This window comes from Notolepis coatsorum (genome assembly GCF_963971535.1).
Source record: "Notolepis coatsorum genome assembly, chromosome: 1".
Classification (NCBI taxonomy): Eukaryota; Metazoa; Chordata; class Actinopteri; order Aulopiformes; family Paralepididae; genus Notolepis; species Notolepis coatsorum.
In genome coordinates, this window is record NC_140165.1 from 162,246,975 (window position 1) to 162,270,456 (window position 23,482).

Consider the following 23,482-nt stretch of genomic DNA (forward strand, 5'->3'; position numbering starts at 1 on the left):
ATAAGATAAATAGTGAAGATCTTGATTATTTATCAATAGAAGACTCAAATACTGTAGTTTATACAAGGAAACATTTGCCTTCGTGGATTATTTAGATAAAGCAAGAAAACACATGTTGTATAAGTGAAGCTTCTGTATTATACTAGTTACCTCAAGACTATTATTATTATGCCGAGTGACCGTGAAGACCGACTTAAATGGTTTTATACAGTAATTGTGTGTCATGTAATCCCATGTGATATGAGTCATTTAGATGGTATGACAAGAAACTAAAGCAGCATTCATTCACTCATGTATTCCTTTACCTTACGTGACCCACTTCATGGCAGGGTTCTGTAGTTCACCTCACAGAGCACTAGGTAGAGGGATGCACAGATCCCACTTTTTCAGTCCCGATACCAATACCTGGGCTTTGAGTATCGGGCCGATACAGAGTACTGATCGGATTCATTACTTTTAATTAACAGAATAGACTTGGACCACTGTGTTCATTTTGAGGTCATTGGACAAAAGATATTGAGGTATAACAAATATGAGAGACGTTTAAAAAACGCAGCAAATCAAGTCACCTTGCTTTGATTTCTAGACGTGTTTTTTGGTATCGGGGAAATGTTCAGATACTGATATTCTATCTTAGCCTGGTATCAGACTGATATATGATATACGGTATCGGTGCATCCCTACCTAGGTATACACGAATGGCGAGTAGAAATAATTGTAAGACCCGTGGAGCTCGTACAAAAATATTGTAATATCATAAATACATAGACAAACAGACAATGGATCGGACAACTGATCATATCCTCCACTATTATTATTATCGGTTTACATAATCTGTGACCCTCAAAGCTACTCACATGGAACTTACAAATATAAATCAATGGCCGATGTGATGTAAAACATTAGATATCACATTATCGATCAGAGATCTTAACGTCTCCGTCTTCACATCGTCTTCACTGAGAGTTCATAGTTGTTTTCTCATAGCTTCTTCCCCCTGCCCCTCCCCCTGCTCTGCCCCCGCCCTCTCCCGCCACGGCCTCGCGGTTTAGCCTCGAACAGGGAACGAGCCGTTACCATGGTGACCTTGCCGTCGCCCTCGCTGTCCTCCCCAGAAGTGCTGCTGCCGCTGTTCTGCACCGTCCTCCTCTGTGGGACCGGGGACTTAGGTTTGAGGACGCCCTCTTCAGGCGCCGGGGGGGACTCCCTCTCGTGATCAGTGCAGCCCACATCCTCCAGAGAGCCAACGGGAGGTTGGGGAATGGTCTCGGATGCTAAAAACCCTCCTCCTTCCACAGACCTGGTGCCCTCTTGCTCTACCCCCCCTCCTCTCTGGCTTTGCCCTCCTGGCTTCCTTTTCTTTGTTTTAGATGGGGAGAGCGTCTCCTCCTCCTCCTCGTCCTCTTCATCCAGAGCCCCCTCCTCCTTCCTCTTCATGCAGGTGACGGCACGTCTGAGTCTCTGGCTACGGATGGCTTGCTTCTCCTGCTGCTCCAGACGGAAGAAGGAGTCGATACGGAGCTGAGTCTGCAGCCGAACAGCGGAAGAGAATACAAATAAAGATCAGATACTTTGATTCCTCCCATTTCACTGTCTCCTTAAGAACCACAGTCAGCCAAGTAGACAAGACGAGTACGGGAGAATGAAAGGGCCACTCTTAAATCACACTCTATACATTTAGGCCGTACGGCGAAGGCTGAGAAGTGACTAGAAAACGATTCTCGTTCTCACCTCGGTGGACTACACAATTTTCACTCTGGGCTAAAGATCTATTGGTAGATTTAGGAATAAAAAGTTCTCCATTTACAATCCTGCCCTGTTTTGCGCAATCAGAATTTTAAAGTCGGGACTAAATCTTTCCTCGTGAACGGATACTTGGTCACCACAGAGTTTTATTTGACGTAATTGGTGCGAGTTCGGTCACGTATATTGCGCTCGACCAATAGCAGCTCTCTTTCGTTTGCGAGGATACGGCCGTCGGGTGACAACAAATTACATCCACAGATTAACGTTACATCAGAACAGGATGAAAATGGACAAAAAACACCTTCTAAAGTTCGCAAAAAGGTTTCTAAACAATGTTATATGCATCTCACGTCACGTTTTACACAGACACGGTGGGATAGATATAGAAACTGTGTAGAATGGTGGCTTAACCTACCAGGCCAGAATCATACCATTGTGGAGACTAGGGCTGACCCCTATTAGTCGATTAGTCGACTAATCGGTCGAAAGGAGCCGTAGTCGACTAGCCAACCTCTTCGAATACATTTTTTTTTTTTTTTAATATTTATAATATTTTTTGTATCATTCTTTCCAAAAGAAAAGAGGCCTAGAAGCATGGCTAACGCTAATGGCACGCATACCAAAGGCTAACTGACTACAAAAACAGGCACAGAGGCACTGAAAGAGGATTTCACCCATCTAATGAACACACTAAACTAGACAAATATCAAGATGTATCCATCAGTGGACCAATTGCATGCAGAGGACAAGAAGCCTTCAGTCGACTCCTTCAGACATTAAGCACCCCCACAGCCCAAATGGAATGATACAAATGTTAAAAAAATAAAGATAAAAAAAAAATATATATATATATATATATATATATATATATATATTTTAGTCGACCAATAGTCGACTAACGGCAAATTTTGGCCAATCATAGTCGACCATCCAAATCCTTAGTCGGGGACAGCCCTAGTGGAGACATACCAACATTGTTTAGAGATTGATTTGTGTCATAAATGTCATGATATATATCTGTTTATCTGTATGTCGTGTATGTCATAAATGTCATGATGAATTGAAAATGGGGGACCCTGATTAGATTAGATTGTACTTTATTGTCATTATATTTGCATACAATGAGATTTGGGACTCAAACCGAAGGTGCAGTAATAAAATCACAAGTAATAAAAGAGAAACATAAAATCCTATACAGAAACATTAAATGCTATAAGAACACTGATGTTAATCATCCTCACCACTATCATCCGAGTCATCATCCCATGTAGCCCTATCTTTGGTTTCCTTAGAAACATTTGCACAGTTTTGGCATTGACAAAGACCTACCACTTAATGAAGTGCCTACGTTGTAACAACCACTGACCACTTGATGAAGTGCCTACATTCAAGTCAAGTCAAGTGTTCCTTAATACCCTTATTAATCCCTTTGGGGAAATTCAAGTGTCATAGCAGCATGGGGGATACAGGTAGGATAGGTACATAACATAGAACAAAATGCAAATAATGATGACAATAGTGATAACAGTAGTAAGTGGCAGGATTTAATCAGACAGTACGTAATAGTGATAATGGTATACATAATCCAAACAGTGGTAACACACTGCACCAGAGTCCATGCAACTAATTCTCGAGTATACTCGTTATTGGGCGCCAATGCGTTGAGCGCCAATTAACGAGTATACGTTTTTCTTTTATTCGATTTTAATATCCTATACACTCTCACGGACCTCGGTGTTACCATTGGAACTCATTCTGAGACCCAGAGAGTGCAATGCCGGCCGAATCCTGCTAGGTGGCAGTATCGCCTACCCTTTGAAACCTTTCAGCACACTTCATGCATATTTTGTGCCAGTTCATGGCAGGGACCCGATGGACATCAATACTGGAAATCGCAATCAGACAATTGGAATATTCTTTTTGGGATACCTCCTAGTAAAGGTAAGGACTATATGACATCAATCCTACTTTGATCCAACAATGATTTCACATCGATCGCAACGTACCTCATATGTAACGTAATCCAAAACGTATGCCGTTGCTGACGATCAGAGCATCAAAAAATGACCCCCCCCCCCCCCCTTTGATTTTGAAATAATAACGTGTCCAGGCGAGCAACGCAAACGACTTTAGCAAAATTCACATAGCGCTCCATAACTCAGCTTTTCAGGAATTAGCCCGGATCACTCTGAAACTATACAATATCCATCCAGCCTGATGTTATCATTGGGAATGGGTCTGAGCTGGCAAAAGGGCAAATAGCGCCGCCTACGCCTTCCAGCTGATATTGCACTCCATTGGAAATGGTGTAGTTTCTTTTCTGGGACGATCCGAGCCGTGCGGGCGGGGTTTAGGTGCTTAAGCGAGGTAGGCCTTTGCAACGATGGTATGGAACAGTAACCCCGCCCGCCCGTTCGTGTGTAACGCTCTGTAATGCGGGACGGACCTCCACGAGCAGTATTTGGAATGGCGATCAGATAATTGGATTATTTCTTTTGCATTTCATCAGATACCAGGTAAGAACACTATATATAAAATCTTGCGTTGATCTGATATTTCTTTCTACCCCGATCGAAGCTGTCTGTGTGTCGGGCGGGGGGGGGGGGGGCTGTCTCTGTGTGTCGGGCGGGCGGGGTTACAGTATATTGCTAGCCAATGTACAATCAATTGACAATAAACTGGACGACATCCGAGCAAGGATTCAATACCAAAGAGACGTTAGAGACTGTAACGTTCTCTGCTTCACCGAGACGTGGTTGACGCCGGACGTCCCAGACCACGCCATACAACCGGCCGATCACTTCTTCACCCACCGCAAGGACAGATCAGCAGAGTCCGGCAAACAACGTGGAGGAGGTATTGCCTTCATGTTTAACAACAATTGGAGCGATCCAGCTAACGTGAAGGAATTATCGAACCACTGCTGCCCAGACCTGGAATATATAACCATCAAGTGTCGTCCTTTCTTCCTCCCGAGGGAGTTAACGGCGATCGTCCTGGTCGGAGTGTATATTCCACCGCAAGCCAGCAATAATGTCGCGCTCTCCAGACTCCACGACGAGGTAAATAGAATCCAAACGGCGAACGTTAACGCCGCCATTATAGTGGTGGGTGATTTCAATAGCGCCAATCTGAGAAAGGTCTTACCTGACTTCTATCAGCATGTGACTTGTAACACCAGAGGCGGTAACATCCTAGATCACTGTTACACGCAATTCAAGGGTGGTTACAAGGCTCATTCTGCTAGTGGCTTTGGTAAGTCAGATCACGCGTCCATTTTCCTTTCACCAAAGTACAAACAGAGAATCAAAAGCACTCCTGTAGTCTCGCGAGAGGTGCAGAAATGGGATTTGACGTCAGAGGAGACGTTCCAGGCTGCGTTTGACTGCACAGACTGGAGCGTGTTCCGCGACACAGATAACATTCATGTCTACACGGAGACAGTGCTGGACTATGTTCGTACTTTGGTGGAAGAAACAATCCCCACTACCACAATGAGAGTTTACCCAAATCAAAAACCCTGGGTAGACAAATCCGTCCGTGAAGCTCTGAGAGCGCGCACCAAAGCATACAACGACGGCCTAGTGGCAGGCAACATGAATGACCACAAGGTGGCGCGATACAACGTAAGGAGGACAGTGACAGAGGCCAAACGGCGCTACAAGGATAAAATTGAACTCCAGTTTGAACAGGCTGACTCTAGAGCTATGTGGCAGGGGCTCAAAACGATGACAGACTACAAAGGCGCCTCCCTCAAACTGAACAGTGACATCTCCTTAGCAAATGACCTCAATACCTTCTATGCGAGGTTTGATGCTGGTAATAACAACACCAGCCCACAAGCCACGGCAATGGGGGGGGGGGGGGTCTGCTCCTGATGGAGACTCAGTGTTCAGGGTAACAGAGCATGAGGTGAGGCGGACCTTTAAAAAAGTGAATATCAGGAAGGCAGCAGGTCCGGACGGCATCCCCGGCCGCGTCCTAAAAGTCTGTGCCGACCAACTGGCCCCGGTATTCACTGACATATTTAACCTGTCCTTAGAACAGGCTGTCATCCCCACCTGCCTGAAGAAGTCCACTATTATCCCTGTACCCAAAAAATCCAAGCCTGCTTGCCTCAACGACTACCGCCCTGTAGCTCTCACCTCCATAGCCATGAAGTGCTTTGAGAAGCTAGTAAAGGGCTACATCTGCTCCTCCCTCCCCATTAACATGGACCCCCTGCAATTTGCATACCGCCCCAACAGGTCCACGGAGGACGCCATAGCCCATGTGCTGCACACAGCAGCATCACACCTGGACAAGAGGCAGGGGAACTATGTGAGAATGCTATTCATCGACTACAGCTCGGCATTCAATACCATAGTCCCCTCCATACTCATAGCCAAGCTCAGGGACCTGGGCTTGAACTATGACCTCTGCCAGTGGGTCTTGGACTTCCTGACGGGCAGACCCCAGGTGGTGAGAGCAGGCAACTGCACCTCCTCATCCATCACCCTCAACATAGGGGCCCCCCAGGGCTGTGTTCTGAGTCCCCTCCTCTACTCCCTGTACACACACGACTGTGTGGCTCAGCGGAGTAGCAATACAATCATCAAATTTGCTGACGACACAGTGGTGGTGGGCCTGATCTCTGCCAACGACGAGAGGGCCTACCTGGAAGAGGTCAAGGTCCTGGCGGGATGGTGCCAGGAAAACAGCCTCTCCCTGAACGTCAGCAAAACAAAGGAGATGATTGTGGACTTCAGGAGGTCGGGGGTCAAGGATTACAGCCCCCTCAGCATCGACGGGGCACCGGTTGAGAGAGTCAACAGCTTTAAGTACCTCGGAGCCTACATATCCGAGGACTTGACATGGACCACACACATTGACAGTGTTGTGAAGAAGGCACGACAACGCCTCTACTTCCTCAGGCGCCTAAGGAAGTTCCAAGTCAGTCAGAAGATCCTTAAGAACTTCTACTCATGTACAATAGAGAGCATCCTGACTGGCAACATCACCTCCTGGTTTGGGAATAGCACTGCACAAGACCGAAGCAGACTACAAAGAGTGACACGTTCAGCCGAACGCACAATTGGAGGGGGGCTCCCCACCCTCCAGAACATGTACAACAAACGTTGCAGGGGCAAGGCTAAGAGAATCATCAAAGACTCCAGTCACCCGAACAACTGCCTCTTTGAACTGCTGCGGTCAGGCAAGCGATACCGGAGTCTCAAGGCGAGCACAGAAAGACTCAGAAGAAGCTTCTATCCCCAGGCCATCAGGCTGCTAAACGAACAATGAACACTACACAACAACAACCATCAAACGCACATAGCACACACATCCACACGCACACACTCACTTTAAACAAACACACTGTAGCACCCACTCCACACACTTTATAGCACACACTCACTTTAAACAAACACACTGTAGCACCCACTCCCCACACTTTATATTTATTGATGAAGGATTGCACTACAACTCGTACACCTTACTGTAAATTGTACCTAAATTGTACCTCATCCCATTTCTGCTTTGCACTATTCTATAATAGTACTGTACATTAGTACACTGCATAGTATTGTATATTATATGGTAACTCAGTTACGTCTATTCTGCATCGAACATTGTACATATGTCTATACTGAACACTGTGACCTCATTTTCTACTTCTAAATTACATGCTATACTATGTTATTTGATACCATCTTGTCTAGCACAGTCTCTGGAGCATAACAGTAAGAAGCATTTTGTATGAAAGTATTCTGTACTTCTGTATGACAACTATTAAAGAAACTTGAAAACTTGAAACTTGTCTGTGTGTGGCTGTGTGCCGTTGGGTGGGAGGAGGTGGCGGGGGAGCCCCGCGGTCCGCGTCTATATTAAAGGCAGCCCAAGAGTCCTTCCGCATTGGCGTTTTGCGCTCCGATTGGCCGAGCGCGCGCATGCGCATGAGCCGCGACGCGCAACTCTAGGCAGGAATCGAAACTCAGTTTAAGCTCCAGAGAGCCAGGCTGAAAATCCACAGTTCTTGCCCCACTGATGGAGCCGAATCGCGGATCCGAGTGTTCTGATGAATACCCCCAAAATATGGAGGTCCCGAACGCAATTAAGTATTGATTACGCCGCAACGAATCATTAAAACAATATACCGTTAACTGGAGTATGTTGTTTCTATACATATATGTTGGATTAGAGAATTGGTTTGTCATGACAATCCAATAAAGAATCGCACACAGTAACTAGTAACTACATGCATCATTGTTTACAGCGAACGGTGGGGCTGGGCTGGGGCGCGCGGTGCTCCGGTGGCGGCGGTTGACCGATGGCGATGCCGAGGACGAGCGCGCTCTCTCACCGGCCGTCTACCCCACGGACACACGCTCGTCCTCGGCATCGCCATCGGTCAACCGCCACCGCCGCCACCGGAGCACCGCGCGCCCCAGCCCAGCCCCACCGTTACTAGTTACTGTGTGCGATTTTTTATTGGATTGTCATGACAAACCAATTCTCTAATCCAACATATATGTAAAGAAACAACATACTCCAGTTAACGGTATATTGTTTTAATGATTCGTTGTGGCGTAATCAATACTTAATTGCGTTCGGGACCTCCATATTTTGGGGGTATTCATCAGAAAACTCGGATCCGCGATTCGGCTCCATCAGTGGGGCAAGAACTGTGGATTTTAAGCTCTCTGGAGCTTAAACAGAGTTTCGATTCCTGCCTAGAGTTGCGCGTTGCGGCTCATGCGCATGCTCGGCCAATCAGAGCGCAAAACGCCAATGCGGAAGGACTCTTGGGCTGCCTTTAATATAGACGCCCGCGGTCCAGGGCTCTTTGCATGAGGAAGGATAATTATAATGAAGGGGCTTCCGGTTTCCGCTCAGGTTGGATGGCTGCTTGAGTTTTTGAGCTCCGCGACCACTTCACATTATTTATTATAACTATGTTAATTTCACGCCATACACTCATAGCACACTTCGTAACAATGTCCAAACAAGTACCGAACTCAACTGGAACTTTAAAAGAGGAAGACAGAGATTTTATCAGAATTTTACTCCGCAAGGAACCTGAAGCTAGCACGCAGAAGCTAGCTAACAGACTGGACTTGTTCCAATCAGAGCTAGCAAGCATAACCACGCGGCTCACGGGAATGGAAGATGAGATAACCACGGTTAAGTCTGACTTTGAGTCCAACTCCACCGATAGTTATAAAAGACAAAATGCTTATTTATGGTGGCCAACCTAGAGGACCGAAATAGAAGATGTAATATCCGAGTCTACGGCTTACCCGAAAACGCAGAGGGTGACGCGCCAATTCAGTACTTAAGAGCAGATGATTCCCAAATGGTTCCCGTCCATCGACCCTCCGGAGATTGAACGTGCCCACAGAATCTTCAGAAACGGTCCCCCGGAGAAGGGAGAAGAACATCCCTGCGCCTTCATATTCTGCTGCCTGCGTTTCACTGCTCGCCAGGCTCTCCTTCGAGAGGCCAGAAAGCATCCTCCATCCGTGAGTAACCATCCCCTCAGATTCGCCGTGGACTTCAGTGATTACACTGCCAAACGCTGCAGAGCCTTCTCTCAAGCTATGGCCTATATGCACGTGAAAAGGGCATCGAAGTCTTCCTGCTCTACCCCACGCCACCCGGAAAGTCAAGATGGGCCACGGTGTTGTTACATGCAACCGCCTATTCACCTCGCCGGCCGAGGCAGAGCGCTTCCTACGGCGCGGCATGGTGGCCTCCCCGGCCGAGGGGGACGGACCGGCCGCGGCGGAGCTGACTATGGGCATCGGGGAATAACAGGCCCCTGAGCCTGAATGAGCTGAGTACGAGGCGTGCTTATTATCCGGCTCTCCAAGCGAACACTATCATCACCATACGCCTTCCACAGCCTTTCGGTCCAACACAACGGTAACACTCGAGGTTTATCTCCGCTGTATTATCTCAACAACGGGTATGCATATTGACTATTTTCAAGTTTAACTCAGACAACCTGTGTTTTTAACCTCTTCCACCCAACGGGACCGGTCCCGAAATGACATCTGGTCATAAATCAATATTTTTCACACTGTTGTGAAAAAAAAGTAGCGATTTTTATTTCAAAACGTATTCAAGTATTAACATCACTAACATGTCACAACAGCATGTAGAATGTATATTATCATCAATACGTTAGTTTAGCAATAGGTTAAAAGTGTTATTAGATAGATTTAACTTTTCGATTTGATCAAGTCTATTTCGCGAGGGTGACCATTTTGGATATTTTGAACCATGGGAATTGTAGTCTTTTTGTGGCCATTTTGTAGCAGACTTCCACAGGTCTGGTTCTGCGTTGGAATTTTCGAAAACAACACTTCCTGGAAGATTCTATGGGGTTCAAGGTTCAGAGTTCTGTATGAATTAGTTCAATAACTGTTATTATTCGGGATAATTCTACCACAAAAGGTAACGTTTTTGACAAATTTGAAAACGCAGTTTCTATTGTTAGCATTCAGCAACAATTAAGATTTGAAAATAGTTTCAAAATGGTGCCACCCTGATAGAAATAAAAAAGCTACATTACAGTAGATTTTATTATCTGTTCTCATGCACGCCTGGTGATACTAAATCCAAATTGAACTCGGGCATTTGAAAGATAATATATGTATATATATTTAAATGTGCGAATTGGCTATAATAAGGTAATTTATAAGCCTGCTATTGTATATGCTATAATAATATTTCAAATTGCATTGGTCCGGATGGGAGAATTCAGTACAGTATCTACAGAACCTTCTGTTTAATCATCTTCCCTTTATCCATTTCCTTAGATTTTTTGTACACATGATCTCAAGAAACTGAACGAGATCAGTGGCAGTTTTTTAATGTTTGGTCATTATTAGCATGGTGTTATTCACTGTCAAAGATGCAAAGAAAAATCATAATTCATATTCTCCTGTTTCATCACAATTTAAGCAAGCCTAGTAATAGACACAATATTTCTGACACTGTGAATACATTCCCTGAGGTCCATAGATGTCCCTAGATACCAAGAATATGCAAATGGCCTTATAGAAGTGGAGCAATATTCCATTTACCTAGGTATATATTTTAGGCGGATTTTCTGAAAATATTCCACGGGTGGAAGAGGTTAACGTCTCTGCTTTTTGTCGTCGTCACTTTGAACTTGGCATTGAACTTCGCATATACTTCTTCTCTCTGTTGAGCGAAGTGGGTTCTTTTTTCTAATTGTTACAATATACCTTGCAAACTTTTGTATGGTTAAGAGTCAGATAGTCCTAACAGTGTTTATTATTAAGAGTCAAATAGTCCTACAGTTTGTAATTTGTATATTTTGTACCCAGTTTAATCACCTGTACATTGTATATTGCTGTTGCACTTTACTGCTACATTTGCTCAACGAACAATAACACTATGTAACAACCATCAAATGCACTCACAGCACACACATCCACACGCACACACTCACTTTAAACAAACAACTCACTGCAGCACCCACTTTACACACTTTAGAACACCTAAACACACTTTATATTTATTGGTAAAGAATTTGCACTACAACCCATACCTCATTACACCTTACTGTAAATTGTACCTCATCCCATTCTGCTTTGCACTATATAGTATATTGTATATTAGTATATTGTATAGTATATTGTATGGTAACTCCGTTACTTCTACTCTGCACTGAACATTGTACATATGTACATACTGAACACTTGTGTCTACGTACGTGACTTCTATTTTATACTTGCTATACTTATTTTATACTTATCTATTTTTGTCTAGCACAGTCTCTGGAGCGAAACAGAAAGAAGTATTTTGTATAAAAGTATTCTGTACTTCTATATGACAACTAATAAAGAAACTTGAACTTGAAACTTGGTTGGATGCCAAACTTCTTTTCGTTGTACTGTACTTGTGCTGTATAATGACAATACATTTTAATCTAATCTAATCTACTCTAATCGAATCTCAAATTCACCTGCCGTTAGCTCTCCAGTAACTGGCACGGAAGACTGGCCGAGGCGGTTTGTAGTGTGTGACGTCATGGGGGGATAAGTCTATGGCTGAACGTGTTCCAGTATAGCGGACAGCTTTTTCCTCGTCCTCCTCTCTGCCACCAGCTCTAGTTTTACCAACAACCACTGACCACAACCACTGAGCACTTGATGAAGTCAAGTCAAGTGTTCCTTTATTAATCTCCCTGGGGGAAATTCAGGTACCATAGCATAATAGGGGAGGGGGGAGAGGAGGAGGTACAGGCAGGAAAACAGATAATAATAGACATAGTAAAAACAAGAATGGGTGCTCGTTATGTCTTCAGCACGCTATAGTGCAGGGGTGGAAACCCATGGCTCTTTGCCCGCCAATGTGTGGCTCCTCCCTCCATTCATTTTCTAAATTTTGTATTCGTCATTCATTCCATACGACATAGAATAAACATTTACAGATTTTTATTTTTTTAATGGTTCATTTGCATGTTCTTGGTATCTGATTCTAGTGACATCTATGGTCTCAGGGAATGTATTCCCAGTGTCAGAAATATTGTGTATGTTACTAGGCTTGAGTAAATTGTAATGAACCAAAGGAGAATATCAATTCAATTATATATATATATATATATTTTTTATCTTTGACTGTGAATAACACCATGCTAAAATTGACCAGACCTGAAAAAGCCGTTTTTTGCTAGACGTTCACAGAAAGGTAGAGAAACTAACTGTGTTCTGTATTATGGCAATAAATGTTCAGGTTTGTTGTAGATAATCCCGAAAAATAAGAGAAATAAAAAAGTTAATCCAGAAGTCAGATGATTGACAGATGATCTTGCACAGGGTCCACTTTACAAAAGCTAGACTTAACAACCTTTTTCCAGACACACCCGATATCTGTCACAGGTGTGGCCTGTCACCTGCCAATCACACCCATATGTTCTTCTCCTGCCCCAAGCTGGCTGAGTTCTGGTCTTGTTTTTTCGACACGCTAGGCAAAGCCCTAAACATCAACCTAGAGCCATGCCCCTTGGTAGCCATCTTTGGGGTGCCCCTTACACCTGCTGGTTTCTCCAGGAAGGAACTAGATGTCATAGCTTTCGCTTCACTCATAGCCCGTAGACGTATCCTCCTGCAGTGGAAAAGCCCAAGCTCACCGTCCACCACCTCCTGGCTCCAGGACTTGATGTCATATCTTTCATCGGAAAAGGTAAAGTACTCTCTAAGAGGCTCAATTGCCAATTTTTATGACAGATGGCAACCTCTAATCACATTCACAAACACTCTCACATCCCTTGACCCTGACTGATCCTAAAGAAATACTGATCCTAAAGAAACACTTCTTCTCTGAGGTGAGCACCTTAGATACCCTGTTGTAAACTCCGCCCCACTGTATATTCTATCCTGGTTATTTATTATTATCATCACCATTATTATTTTTATTTCATTTATTATCATTATTATTTATTTTATATATATATATATATATATATATTTTTTTTTGCTTTCTTTTTGCCTGTTTCCGACTTTGTTTAGTTCTTGTCTTTATTGTTTTTTGTCGTCCCTGTTCAATTTCAGTCCTGTCCGTGTCTCGTCATGTCCCATAAAAGCAAAAAAAGAAACATGGTGATATGTTATACATTGATAACTAACTTTTGCTTCTCTGTACCACCTATGTTTCACCAATAAAAGATATATATATAAAAAAAAAAAAAAAAAAAATCAGATGATTGACAGGGGCTGGCGTGAGCTGGGTAGGGTAGTTTTTCGAAATTCAAAAGTCCATCAAAAGCCCTGGGTCTCTTCCTTCAAAAGACCACTCACTTTTGGCTGCGCCACTTCCTCCCGTCAATATGCGCCAGTTTACGACTCAATGCCCTGAGATTTCTATAATCATATATTTCACTAATAACAGTTACAATCATTGGTAAACAAACGTAATGCTGAAAATATACACTTTGACATGCTGTTTTGACAGGGTTAGGGTCTTTACTCTTGGCTACATTTGAAAAGAAAACGCAACATTAATTGATACATTCTGTAGAGATGGATTTATGGCCTGATGTCATTTGCGGTCCAGTACCGGACCGCTCGGGCTCAAGAGGTTAACCCTCTGAGGCCCAAATAAAAAAGACATAAGCAACATCAGAGGCCAGAGGGTGAGACGTATAAACACATGAAAGGTGCCGTGACTGAAAAAAAGGTTGAGAAACGCTGGTATATATGGTGTGGCTCTTTGTGGTACCACAGTAATTTTTTTTTATCCACTTTTTCTCCTCCTTTTTCTATTTTTCTCCCATCCCAATTTCGCCTCGCCAATTCTCCCTTCAATTCTCCCCTCCCCTGTCTCGAGGAGGCAGCCGTCACATCTTTTCACCTGTACAACACGATCTCTCAGTGGCGAGGAGTAACGTGTGGGAGGCTCACGCTGCCCCCGTTGCTTCCTGATTCTGCTGTACAGGCGCACCAACCTACCTGTAGGAGTCGCTGTCCACAACGTCCGATCCCCACCCCTAACACTGCCAATTGTGTTAGTATGAACGACCAGCCAAGCTGGTAGCAACGCCGAGAGCTGGGCTCGAACCCAGCATCTCCTGCGTTAGTGGCGAGCGCCTTGCCCACTGCGCCACTTAGCCGCCCGTACCACAGTAATTTTTGTGGCTCTTAGTCTCTGACTGGTTGGCCACCCCTGCTATAGTGGGTCATAAATCAATGAATGAAGGATGTACAGTATGGCATGTACGCATATGTTTTATGTACCCGGTAATCTCTTGTGGCCTTTTCAGGAGGTGTGTGAGACACAAGTGCTTTCATGCAGTTTGTGGTTTTCATTGAGATCGATGTGCCTTTAGCATACAAAAGTTGAACTTGTTTCCAATAGAAAACGCTAATGTTAGATAGTCCACAATTTGAAACTGAAACTCTAACTGCCCAACCAGAAGTCTGCAAATCATGTTATGATTTCTCAAAACGCAACCGAGTAACACTAGCTGGTTATGACGTACAATGAACACTGATTTCAATGGTGAAATCCTTTAGACACAATATATCATGCCGCTTTACGATTTGTTACAAACAGCTCATCCCTCATACGTCACTGTATATTAGGGCTGAACGATTAATCGATTTTAAATCAAAATCGCGATTTTAAATGATGCAATTAGAAAATCGCTAAAAAATAATATCGCAATTTTTTATTATTTTTTTTATTTAACTAGGAAGTTCCATTGAGATACAAGATCTCCTTTGCAAGTTATTGTTATTGTTGTAGGAACGGTTTGGGAGAGGGAGGTAAGGGGTTTTAGATTGTGTGTTGTGAAGTTTAGACTTCAGAGAGGGAGAGTAAAGTACAGAAAGAAAGGTACCATTGGGTACCGGTATCGATTCCCAGGTAAAAAGAAACATTTTCAGGCTCGGTGTCCCGAACAGACCCACAGAGGCCAGCCCCACAGAGGCCAGATGCAAGCCGCATTTTACAATAAACCTCTGTGGGGCTGCTTAAAAATAATAATAATTATAATCGCAAATTTTATGGCAATATCTGTCAGAAAAATCGCAATTAGATTATTTCCCAAAATCGTGCAGCCCTACTGTATATTGTATAAATTGTCAGGTCAGTCATCCCTGGCCAAGACAGTCAGCAGTATATGAATACTGTCAACAACACAGCAGTCTATGAATACTGTCAACAACACAGCAGTCTATAAATAGTGTCAACAAAACGGCAGTCTATGAATACTGTCAACAAAACAGCAGTCTATGAATAGTGTCAACAAAACGGCAGTCTATGAATACTGTCAACAAAACAGCAGTCTATGAATACTGTCAACAGAACGGCTGTCTATAAATACTGTCAACAAAACAGCAATCTATGAATTGTCAACAAAACAGCAGTCTATGAATACTGTCAACAACACAACAGTCTATGAATACTGTCAACAAAACAGCAGTCTATGTATACAGTCAACAACACAGCAGTCTATGAATACTGTCAAGAAAACAGCAGTCTATGAATACTGTCAACAAAACAGCAGTCTATGAATACTGTCAACAACACAGCAGTCTATGAATACTGTCAACAAAACAGCAGTCTAAGAATACTGTCAACAAAACAGCAGTCTATGAATACAGTCAACAAAACAGCAGTCTATGAATACCATCAACAAAACAGCAGTCTATGAATACAGTCAACAAAACAGCAGTCTATGAATACTGTCAACAACACAGCAGTCTATGAATACTGTCAACAAAACAGCAGTCTAAGGCTGCGGTTACACCTTTGTATCATCTTCGTATTGTTTTCTTATACGTATCGCCGCGTATCGCCGCGACGTCATGCGCCTCGAGTCACACTTTCGTTTTTTTTTCGTTTTTGTCACCAGAGCACACTGATGTAGTACACTGCCAAAGCAGTAGGTGGCAGTAGGTGGCAAACATGAAGGCAATTTCAACCAATCAGAACGAATGTGCCAATACACTTCCTGGAAGCTCCAGCAAAGAAAATGTCAATAAGGCAGGCGCCTATGCCGCGCCACCATCTTGCGGCTATTTACTCAATGCAGCAATTCTTTTTTCAGCAAAGCCTAATAAAAGTGCAATAAACAAAACGGATACATTCACTGTGTGTTCTGCCTGTCATTTGTTGATGAAACAAAACTAACATCAACACAAGTGACCACCAAGAGCGGATAGTTTAGTCTAAAAAACGATCGGTAGCATTGTTAGCTGCATGCTAACGTCAATGGAGTATGCCATTATAACAATATAGCATTGTGGCTAGAAGCTAACGTTAGCTCACGCTACTTAGCCAGCACCAAAACTGATATCGCGAGCTATCAGTAGTTAGATAACATTAGAGACAACGCTGTGTGTATTAAACAAAGGTGAATAGATGACTGGGCCATTTTGTTTTAGCTTGTTAAGTTGAAAGAGGAACTCTGAGCTAACAGGGTCTGAATCTTGATAGCTCACGTTAGCCAGCTGCTCATGCAATCGGTAATGCTAGCAGAATGAATGGATGTAAACTTTATTTAACATATTGCATATGGGTACAATACAATACGGCTCAATACAAACAATTGTTAAGGGAATGCAGACTGTTGTAGCTTGGACTGGGGTCCTTATAACAATAACTTGACAACACATGGTAGCTGAAGCTATTTGCAATAGGGTCCAGCTGCAGACTCGGAGCCTCGAGGTCCAGATTGGTACTTCCGGCCTGCCACAGGACCACTGGCGTAACTCTCTCTCAATGTGTGCCGGGGACAGATTTGGGGGCGTGGCGAGTGACGTCGATGGGGGGGGGGGGTTAGGGCCCGTAGCCGCATTTCTGCAGACCCCTCTCTGATTGGTTGAACTCTATTTCTGCAGACCCCTCTCTGATTGGTTGAGCGAAGCCCCTCTCTGATTGGTTGATCGTGCGCATGCGCATGAGCCGCGACAAGCTCCTCCAGAAACTCCGTTAAGCTCCAGAGAGAGAGGCTGAAAACCCACAGTTCTTGCCCGACGGATGGGAGCGAATCCCGGATCCGAGGTTTCTGATGACTACCCCCAAAACACGGAGGTTGCGAACGCAATTTATACGCATGGAAGTATTGATTACGCCATAACGAATCATTAAAAAAATATACCGTTAACTGGAATATGTTGTGTGTGTGCCTTTCTGAATATGATTTGGGAGGGTTATAATAGAAGAAAGACAGTGTAAACAATATAACGTTATGTGAATAAACCGCGAAATAATAACTAATTCCTTGGTCAATAGAAGTCTCTGTGATACTTTCTGAATATGATTTGGGAGGGTTATAATAGAAGAAAGACAGTGTAAACAATATAACGTTATGTGAATAAACCGCGAAATAATAACTAATTCCTTGGTCAATAGAAGTCTCTGTGATACTTTCTGAATATGATTTGGGAGGGTTATAAATAGAAGAAAGACAGTGTAAACAATATGTTTGACGTATTTTAACACACACCTAGGCTGACGACCCGAGCTATTATTATGCAAAGACAAGTACTTTAGCGAGTGGGTACTTGGCCCTTGCAGGGCAAGAATGCGACCCCCATCTACTGTTCTTTGCATAATAATAGAACAGGTAGTCAGACTCAGCTCTTTGGACGGTAAAACGTGGGGGGGGACACGTTCCGCCGTCCCCGGCGTCAAATACGCCCCTGCACAGGACTAATGCGGAAGTATCTCGAAGTACGTCTGACGTAATAGTCCTGTGGCAGTACTATGCGGAAGTATCTCGAAGTACGTCTGACGTATCTCGAATTACGTCTGACGTTTCTCTACGTTAGCTAAGCGAACATTAAACGTTGTATTCATAAAATAATATAAAATCAGCAGCATGGGGAGGGCCGGGGGGAGGGGAGGTACAGGTAGTAGAAGACATAGAGGTACAGGTCACATAATTATAGTACAGTGGAGAAGCAAAAATGGAATAAAAAGGCAGTGTAAACAATATACAATATTATTAACTCTAATAATAACACGCCTCGCGGGCTCATTATAATACGAGAGCCGTGGGTCTGCATTGTATAGAGCGGATCCCCCGGCCGTATTCAAGCGCTGGAGCGCTTTGCGATGGATCAAACTGTATTAATATAGTAGTAATAATAGTAGTTGGCTAGTTGCGCGCTTCTGGCCACCTCCCGCAGTGCGCGCATACACACATACTGTCTGTAGCTATACAGTACGTGCAAAATTAGTTGTCAAGAGCCAATCGCACAGGTTGCCTCATCTCATCTGGCTCTGCAAATAGATCTAGAGTCTGAATATCATATAATAGCCTGCTGATGATCTCTCTCTCAAGTCAAATCCATTCTGAGAACGGAATGCAGTGCCCGCGACGAGGGTCTTGATTGATTGATTGATTGATTGATTGAAAATTGTATTAACAGATCATGCTGGACCTACAAAAGGCCTTTGACACTGTCAATCACTCCATTCTGAAATAAGAGCTCCATTCCTGATGAATTGAAAATGGGGGACCCTGATGTAAACAAGACGAAAGTCTTTCTCTGGTCTGCTCTTGACAATTAATTTTGCATGTACTGTATAGCTACAGACAGTATGTGTGTATGCGCGCACTGCGGGAGGTGGCCAGAAGCGCGCAACTAGCCAACTACTATTATTACTACTATATTAATACAGTTTGATCCATCGCAAAGCGCTCCAGCGCTTGAATACGGCCGGGGGATCCGCTCTATACAATGCAGACCCACGGCTCTCGTATTATAATGAGCCCGCGAGGCGTGTTATTATTAGAGTTAATAATATTGTATATTGTTTACACTGCCTTTTTATTCCATTTTTACTTCTCCACTGTACTATAATTATGTGACCTGTACCTCTATGTCTTCTACTACCTGTACCTCCCCTCCCCCCGGCCCTCCCCATGCTGCTGATTTTATATTATTTTATGAATACAACGTTTAATGTTCGCTTAGCTAACGTAGAGAAACGTCAGACGTAATTCGAGATACGTCAGACGTACTTCGAGATACTTCCGCATAGTCCTGCCACAGGACTATTACGTCAGACGTACTTCGAGATACTTCCGCATTAGTCCTGTGGCAGGCCGGAAGTACCAATCTGGACCTCGAGGCTCCGAGTCTGCAGCTCGACCCTACTCGCTATTTGGGACACGGAGCTCTGTCCCAAACACACACACTGTTGTCACCGGAAGGGCACGCAGATGGTATCTACTGCGCATGGGCGTTTTCGCAACAACTGCTCCGTGCTGACTACACGCTGTTGTCGACTCGTTTTTTTTGCGTATCTCCAAACGCAAACACAATTTTGCGTTTCAGCCGTATCCACAAAAAAACGCCAAAAAAAGCATTTCTGTGTAGATAGGACATCAAACGTCGTCAAAAACGTATAAAAAAACGCCAGGAATACACTAGTCTAACCATAGCCTAAGAATACTGTCAACAAAACAGCAGTCTATGAATACTGTCAACAACACAGCAGTCTATGAATACTGTCAACAAAACAGCAGTCTAAGAATACTGTCAACAAAACAGCAGTCTAAGAACACCGTCAACAACACAACAGTCTATGAATACATCAACAAAACAGCAGTCTATGAATACTGTCAACAAAACAGCAGTCTATGAATACCAGCAACAAAACAGCAGTCTATGAATACAGTCAACAAAACAGCAGTCTATGAATACCATCAACAAAACAGCAGTCTATGAATACAGTCAACAAAACAGCAGTCTATGAATACTGTCAACAAAACAGCAGTCTATGAATACTGTCAACAAAACAGCAGTCTAAGAATACTGTCAACAAAACAGCAGTCTATGAATACTGTCAACAACACAGCAGTCTATGAATACTGTCAACAAAACAGCAGTCTAAGAATACTGTCAACAAAACAGCAGTCTACGTATACCGTCAACAACACAACAGTCTATGAATACATCAACAAAACAGCAGTCTATGAATACTGTCAACAACACAGCAGTCTATGCATACTGTCAACAAAACAGCAGTCTAAGAATACTGTCAACAACACAGCAGTCTATGAATACATCAACAAAACAGCAGTCTATGAATACTGTCAACAAAACAGCAGTCTATGAATACCATCAACAAAACAGCAGTCTATGAATACAGTCAACAAAACAGCAGTCTATGAATACTGTCAACAAAACAGCAGTCTATGAATACAGTCAACAAAACAGCAGTCTATGAATACTGTCAACAAAACAGCAGTCTAAGAATACTGTCAACAAAACAGCAGTCTATGAATACATCAACAAAACAGCAGTCTATGAATACTGTCAACAAAACAGCAGTCTATGAATACCATCAACAAAACAGCAGTCTATGAATACAGTCAACAAAACAGCAGTCTATGAATACTGTCAACAAAACAGCAGTCTATGAATACAGTCAACAAAACAGCAGTCTATGAATACTGTCAACAAAACAGCAGTCTAAGAATACTGTCAACAAAACAGCAGTCTATGAATACTGTCAACAAAACAGCAGTCTATGAATACTGTCAACAAAACAGCAGTCTATGAATACCATCAACAAAACAGCAGTCTATGAATACCATCAACAAAACAGCAGTCTATGAATACTAGGGGTGGAACGGTTCACAAAATTGACGGTTCGGTTCGATATACGTAACCCGTAAAAAAATTTAACACTCCAAAAATGTAAACATGCTTCTCATTTATTTAAATAAAATAATAAATAAAAAAGGTTTACAGCGGTGTTCCTTAAATAATGTTTAAATTCGGCGCGGCTACGTGGTGCAGTGGGCAAGGCGCTCACCTCGAATGCTGGAGACGCTGGGTTCGATCCCAGCGCTCCACATTGCTTTCAGTTTAGCTGGCCGTCCGTACTAATACACATTGGCACTATTAGGGGGTGGGAAACTGATGGGTGGGGATCGGGCATTGTGGACAGCGACTCCTACAGGTCGGTTGGTGTGCCTGCGCAGTAGAATCAGGAAGTGATGGGGGCGGCGCCCCTCCAAAGCGCAGACCCCTGACGCTGAAAGAACGCGCCGCGCAGGTGAAAAGATGCGACTGCTGCTACCTCTGGTATCGGAGGGGACTCGTGCTATGTATGGCTTAGTCCACATTGCAGCCGGCTTGTGGGAGGCAAGAAACAGCGTTCGAGACAGGGGAGGGTTGAATTGGACGATACGAAATTGGGATGGGAGAAAAATAGAAAATGGGAGAAAAAGAGTATCAAAAAAAATAAATAATGTTTAAATTCCCTGATTGTCAGTTCTTAACTCATTCAGCGCCATTCACGAGAAAAGTCGGGTTAACTCGCCATGCGTTGAGCGCCAATCATGAGAAAAGTCAGGTTTTGATCATTATTTCTTTTATTCGCTATATCCATTCATTTTTCATCCATCCAGCCTGATGTTATCATTGGGAATGGGTCTGAGCTTGCAAAAGGCCAATACCACCGGCTAACCGCCTTCCGGCCGGTATTGTATGCTGTATGCTGATCTAACAAGTCCGGTAGGTTTTCCTTCTCGGGCATGCAGTATCGTTATAACACATGGACTGGGGAGACTGGGAGCAGCGTGGATTATGCGTTTTGGACATATAACGTTGGATCAATAAACGCGATCAATATTTGGAATGGCGATCAGGAATTGGATTAATCTTTTTGCAGTACATCAGATGTGAGGTAAGGACTCTATGTTACCAATCTTGGGTTAATCCGATGTTTCTTTCGTAACGATCACGCATGTGTGTGTGTGTGTGTGCGTGCGGTTGGCTGCGACCAAAGCACGGAGAAGCAACTTTTCAGCCCCCGCTTCTGTATCGTGCACGAGGACACATATAATACCGATAATCTAGCGTTATTTTCAGAATGATTCATAAATCAAGCGACAAATGGCACGATTTCTAAGGAAATGCATTGAAGCGCGGTTTGCTCAAGTTTCTTGAGATTAGACAGAATCGCTCTGGAACTATACACTATTCACCACGGTATAAAACGGAAATGTATGAAATGTTTTTTGCATGTTGACTGGAAGAAACTCACTGACAATCGACATGTTTATTAGATCCATAGCTATAATATTTCATATAGTTTTAGCACTCGCAAACACGGCATTCTCCCCATTGCATTACAGCAATGGCGTTCTAACCAGAAGGTAAACAGCGCCCCCTTGTCGTCCATTGAGTTAATGGAAAGATTAGTTTTCCGCTTGAAATTAAAGTGCAGTATTTGAAATACAATGAAAGGAATATGGCTGGATTTCTTATCAAAAGGAAAAGTGTCACTGTTAGTTAAAATAAATAAATAAATAACAAATTAGAAGGCATCAATATAAAATGCAGCATACATCAAACTAACACACACACACACACACTCACTGTACTGTTTCAAAACAACACTGCTCTGTTCATTCTATTTTTAAAATACGTACAGTCTGTCTACATTTATTTAATAATAATAATAATAATAATAATAATAATAATAATAATAATAATAATAATAATAATAATAATAATAATAATATCTTAAATTTATATAGCGCCTTTCAGGAGACCCAACACGCTTAACAGCTAAGGGAGGGGGACAGGGAACAACGTAACAACAAAATATTAATCAAAAGGAAAGAAAAGAAAGAAAACAAAAGAAAAAGGGGAAATCAGGCAGAGTCATTTACAAATTTGGTGAAAAGGTGGGTTTTGAGTTGGGATTTGAAGGAGTGCAGGGATGTAGCACTACGGATGTTTGGAGGGAGTGAGTTCCAGAGGGTGGGTGCGGCCACAGAGAAGGCTCTGGGACCAACAGTCCGCATGTTGGTGGTGGGGATGGAGAGGAGACCGGAGTCAGAGGACCGCAGCCTCCGGGGCGGAATGTAGGGATGGAGGAGGTCCGCTAGGTACCGGGGGGCAAGGGAGTGACTAACATTATTTAAATATTGAGTGCAACTGTGGTGGATTAACGTAATTCGGTGAGTTGGAACTATCTATGGGTTGGGGGGTCCGCACTGACAATTTAGCGTGTGGGACCTTCTCGACTCTTAACGTTACCGGAGTTGAATCGAGTTGATAACATGCAGTGGAAAAGCGGCAATAGTCCCGGTTGGAGTTAGTGAAACACAGTTGTATGTTAGCCTTCTTGGATGTTGAATAAACGCCTATCATTGTCTTTCAACACTACGCCTCTCAGACTCCCATTTTCTCCTCTGCTAGCTACGGTAACATTTCAGATTGGCTGTATTAGAGCTTGCGGGCTA

At 43.3% G+C, this 23,482-nt stretch overlaps 1 protein-coding gene across 1 annotated transcript in view; it reads right to left on the minus strand.

Annotated features, from left to right (window-relative positions):
- Nucleotides 1-956: 956 nt before the first annotated feature.
- The window catches only part of ercc5 (excision repair cross-complementation group 5), a gene marked incomplete at its 3' end in the record, with an annotated part of 75,601 nt that continues 53,075 nt past the window's right edge, over nucleotides 957-23,482 (minus strand). The window contains 2 exon segments of the mRNA XM_084308164.1: nucleotides 957-1,026; nucleotides 1,028-1,527. Of these exon segments, the coding sequence (XP_084164290.1) occupies nucleotides 957-1,026; nucleotides 1,028-1,527 (570 nt within the window).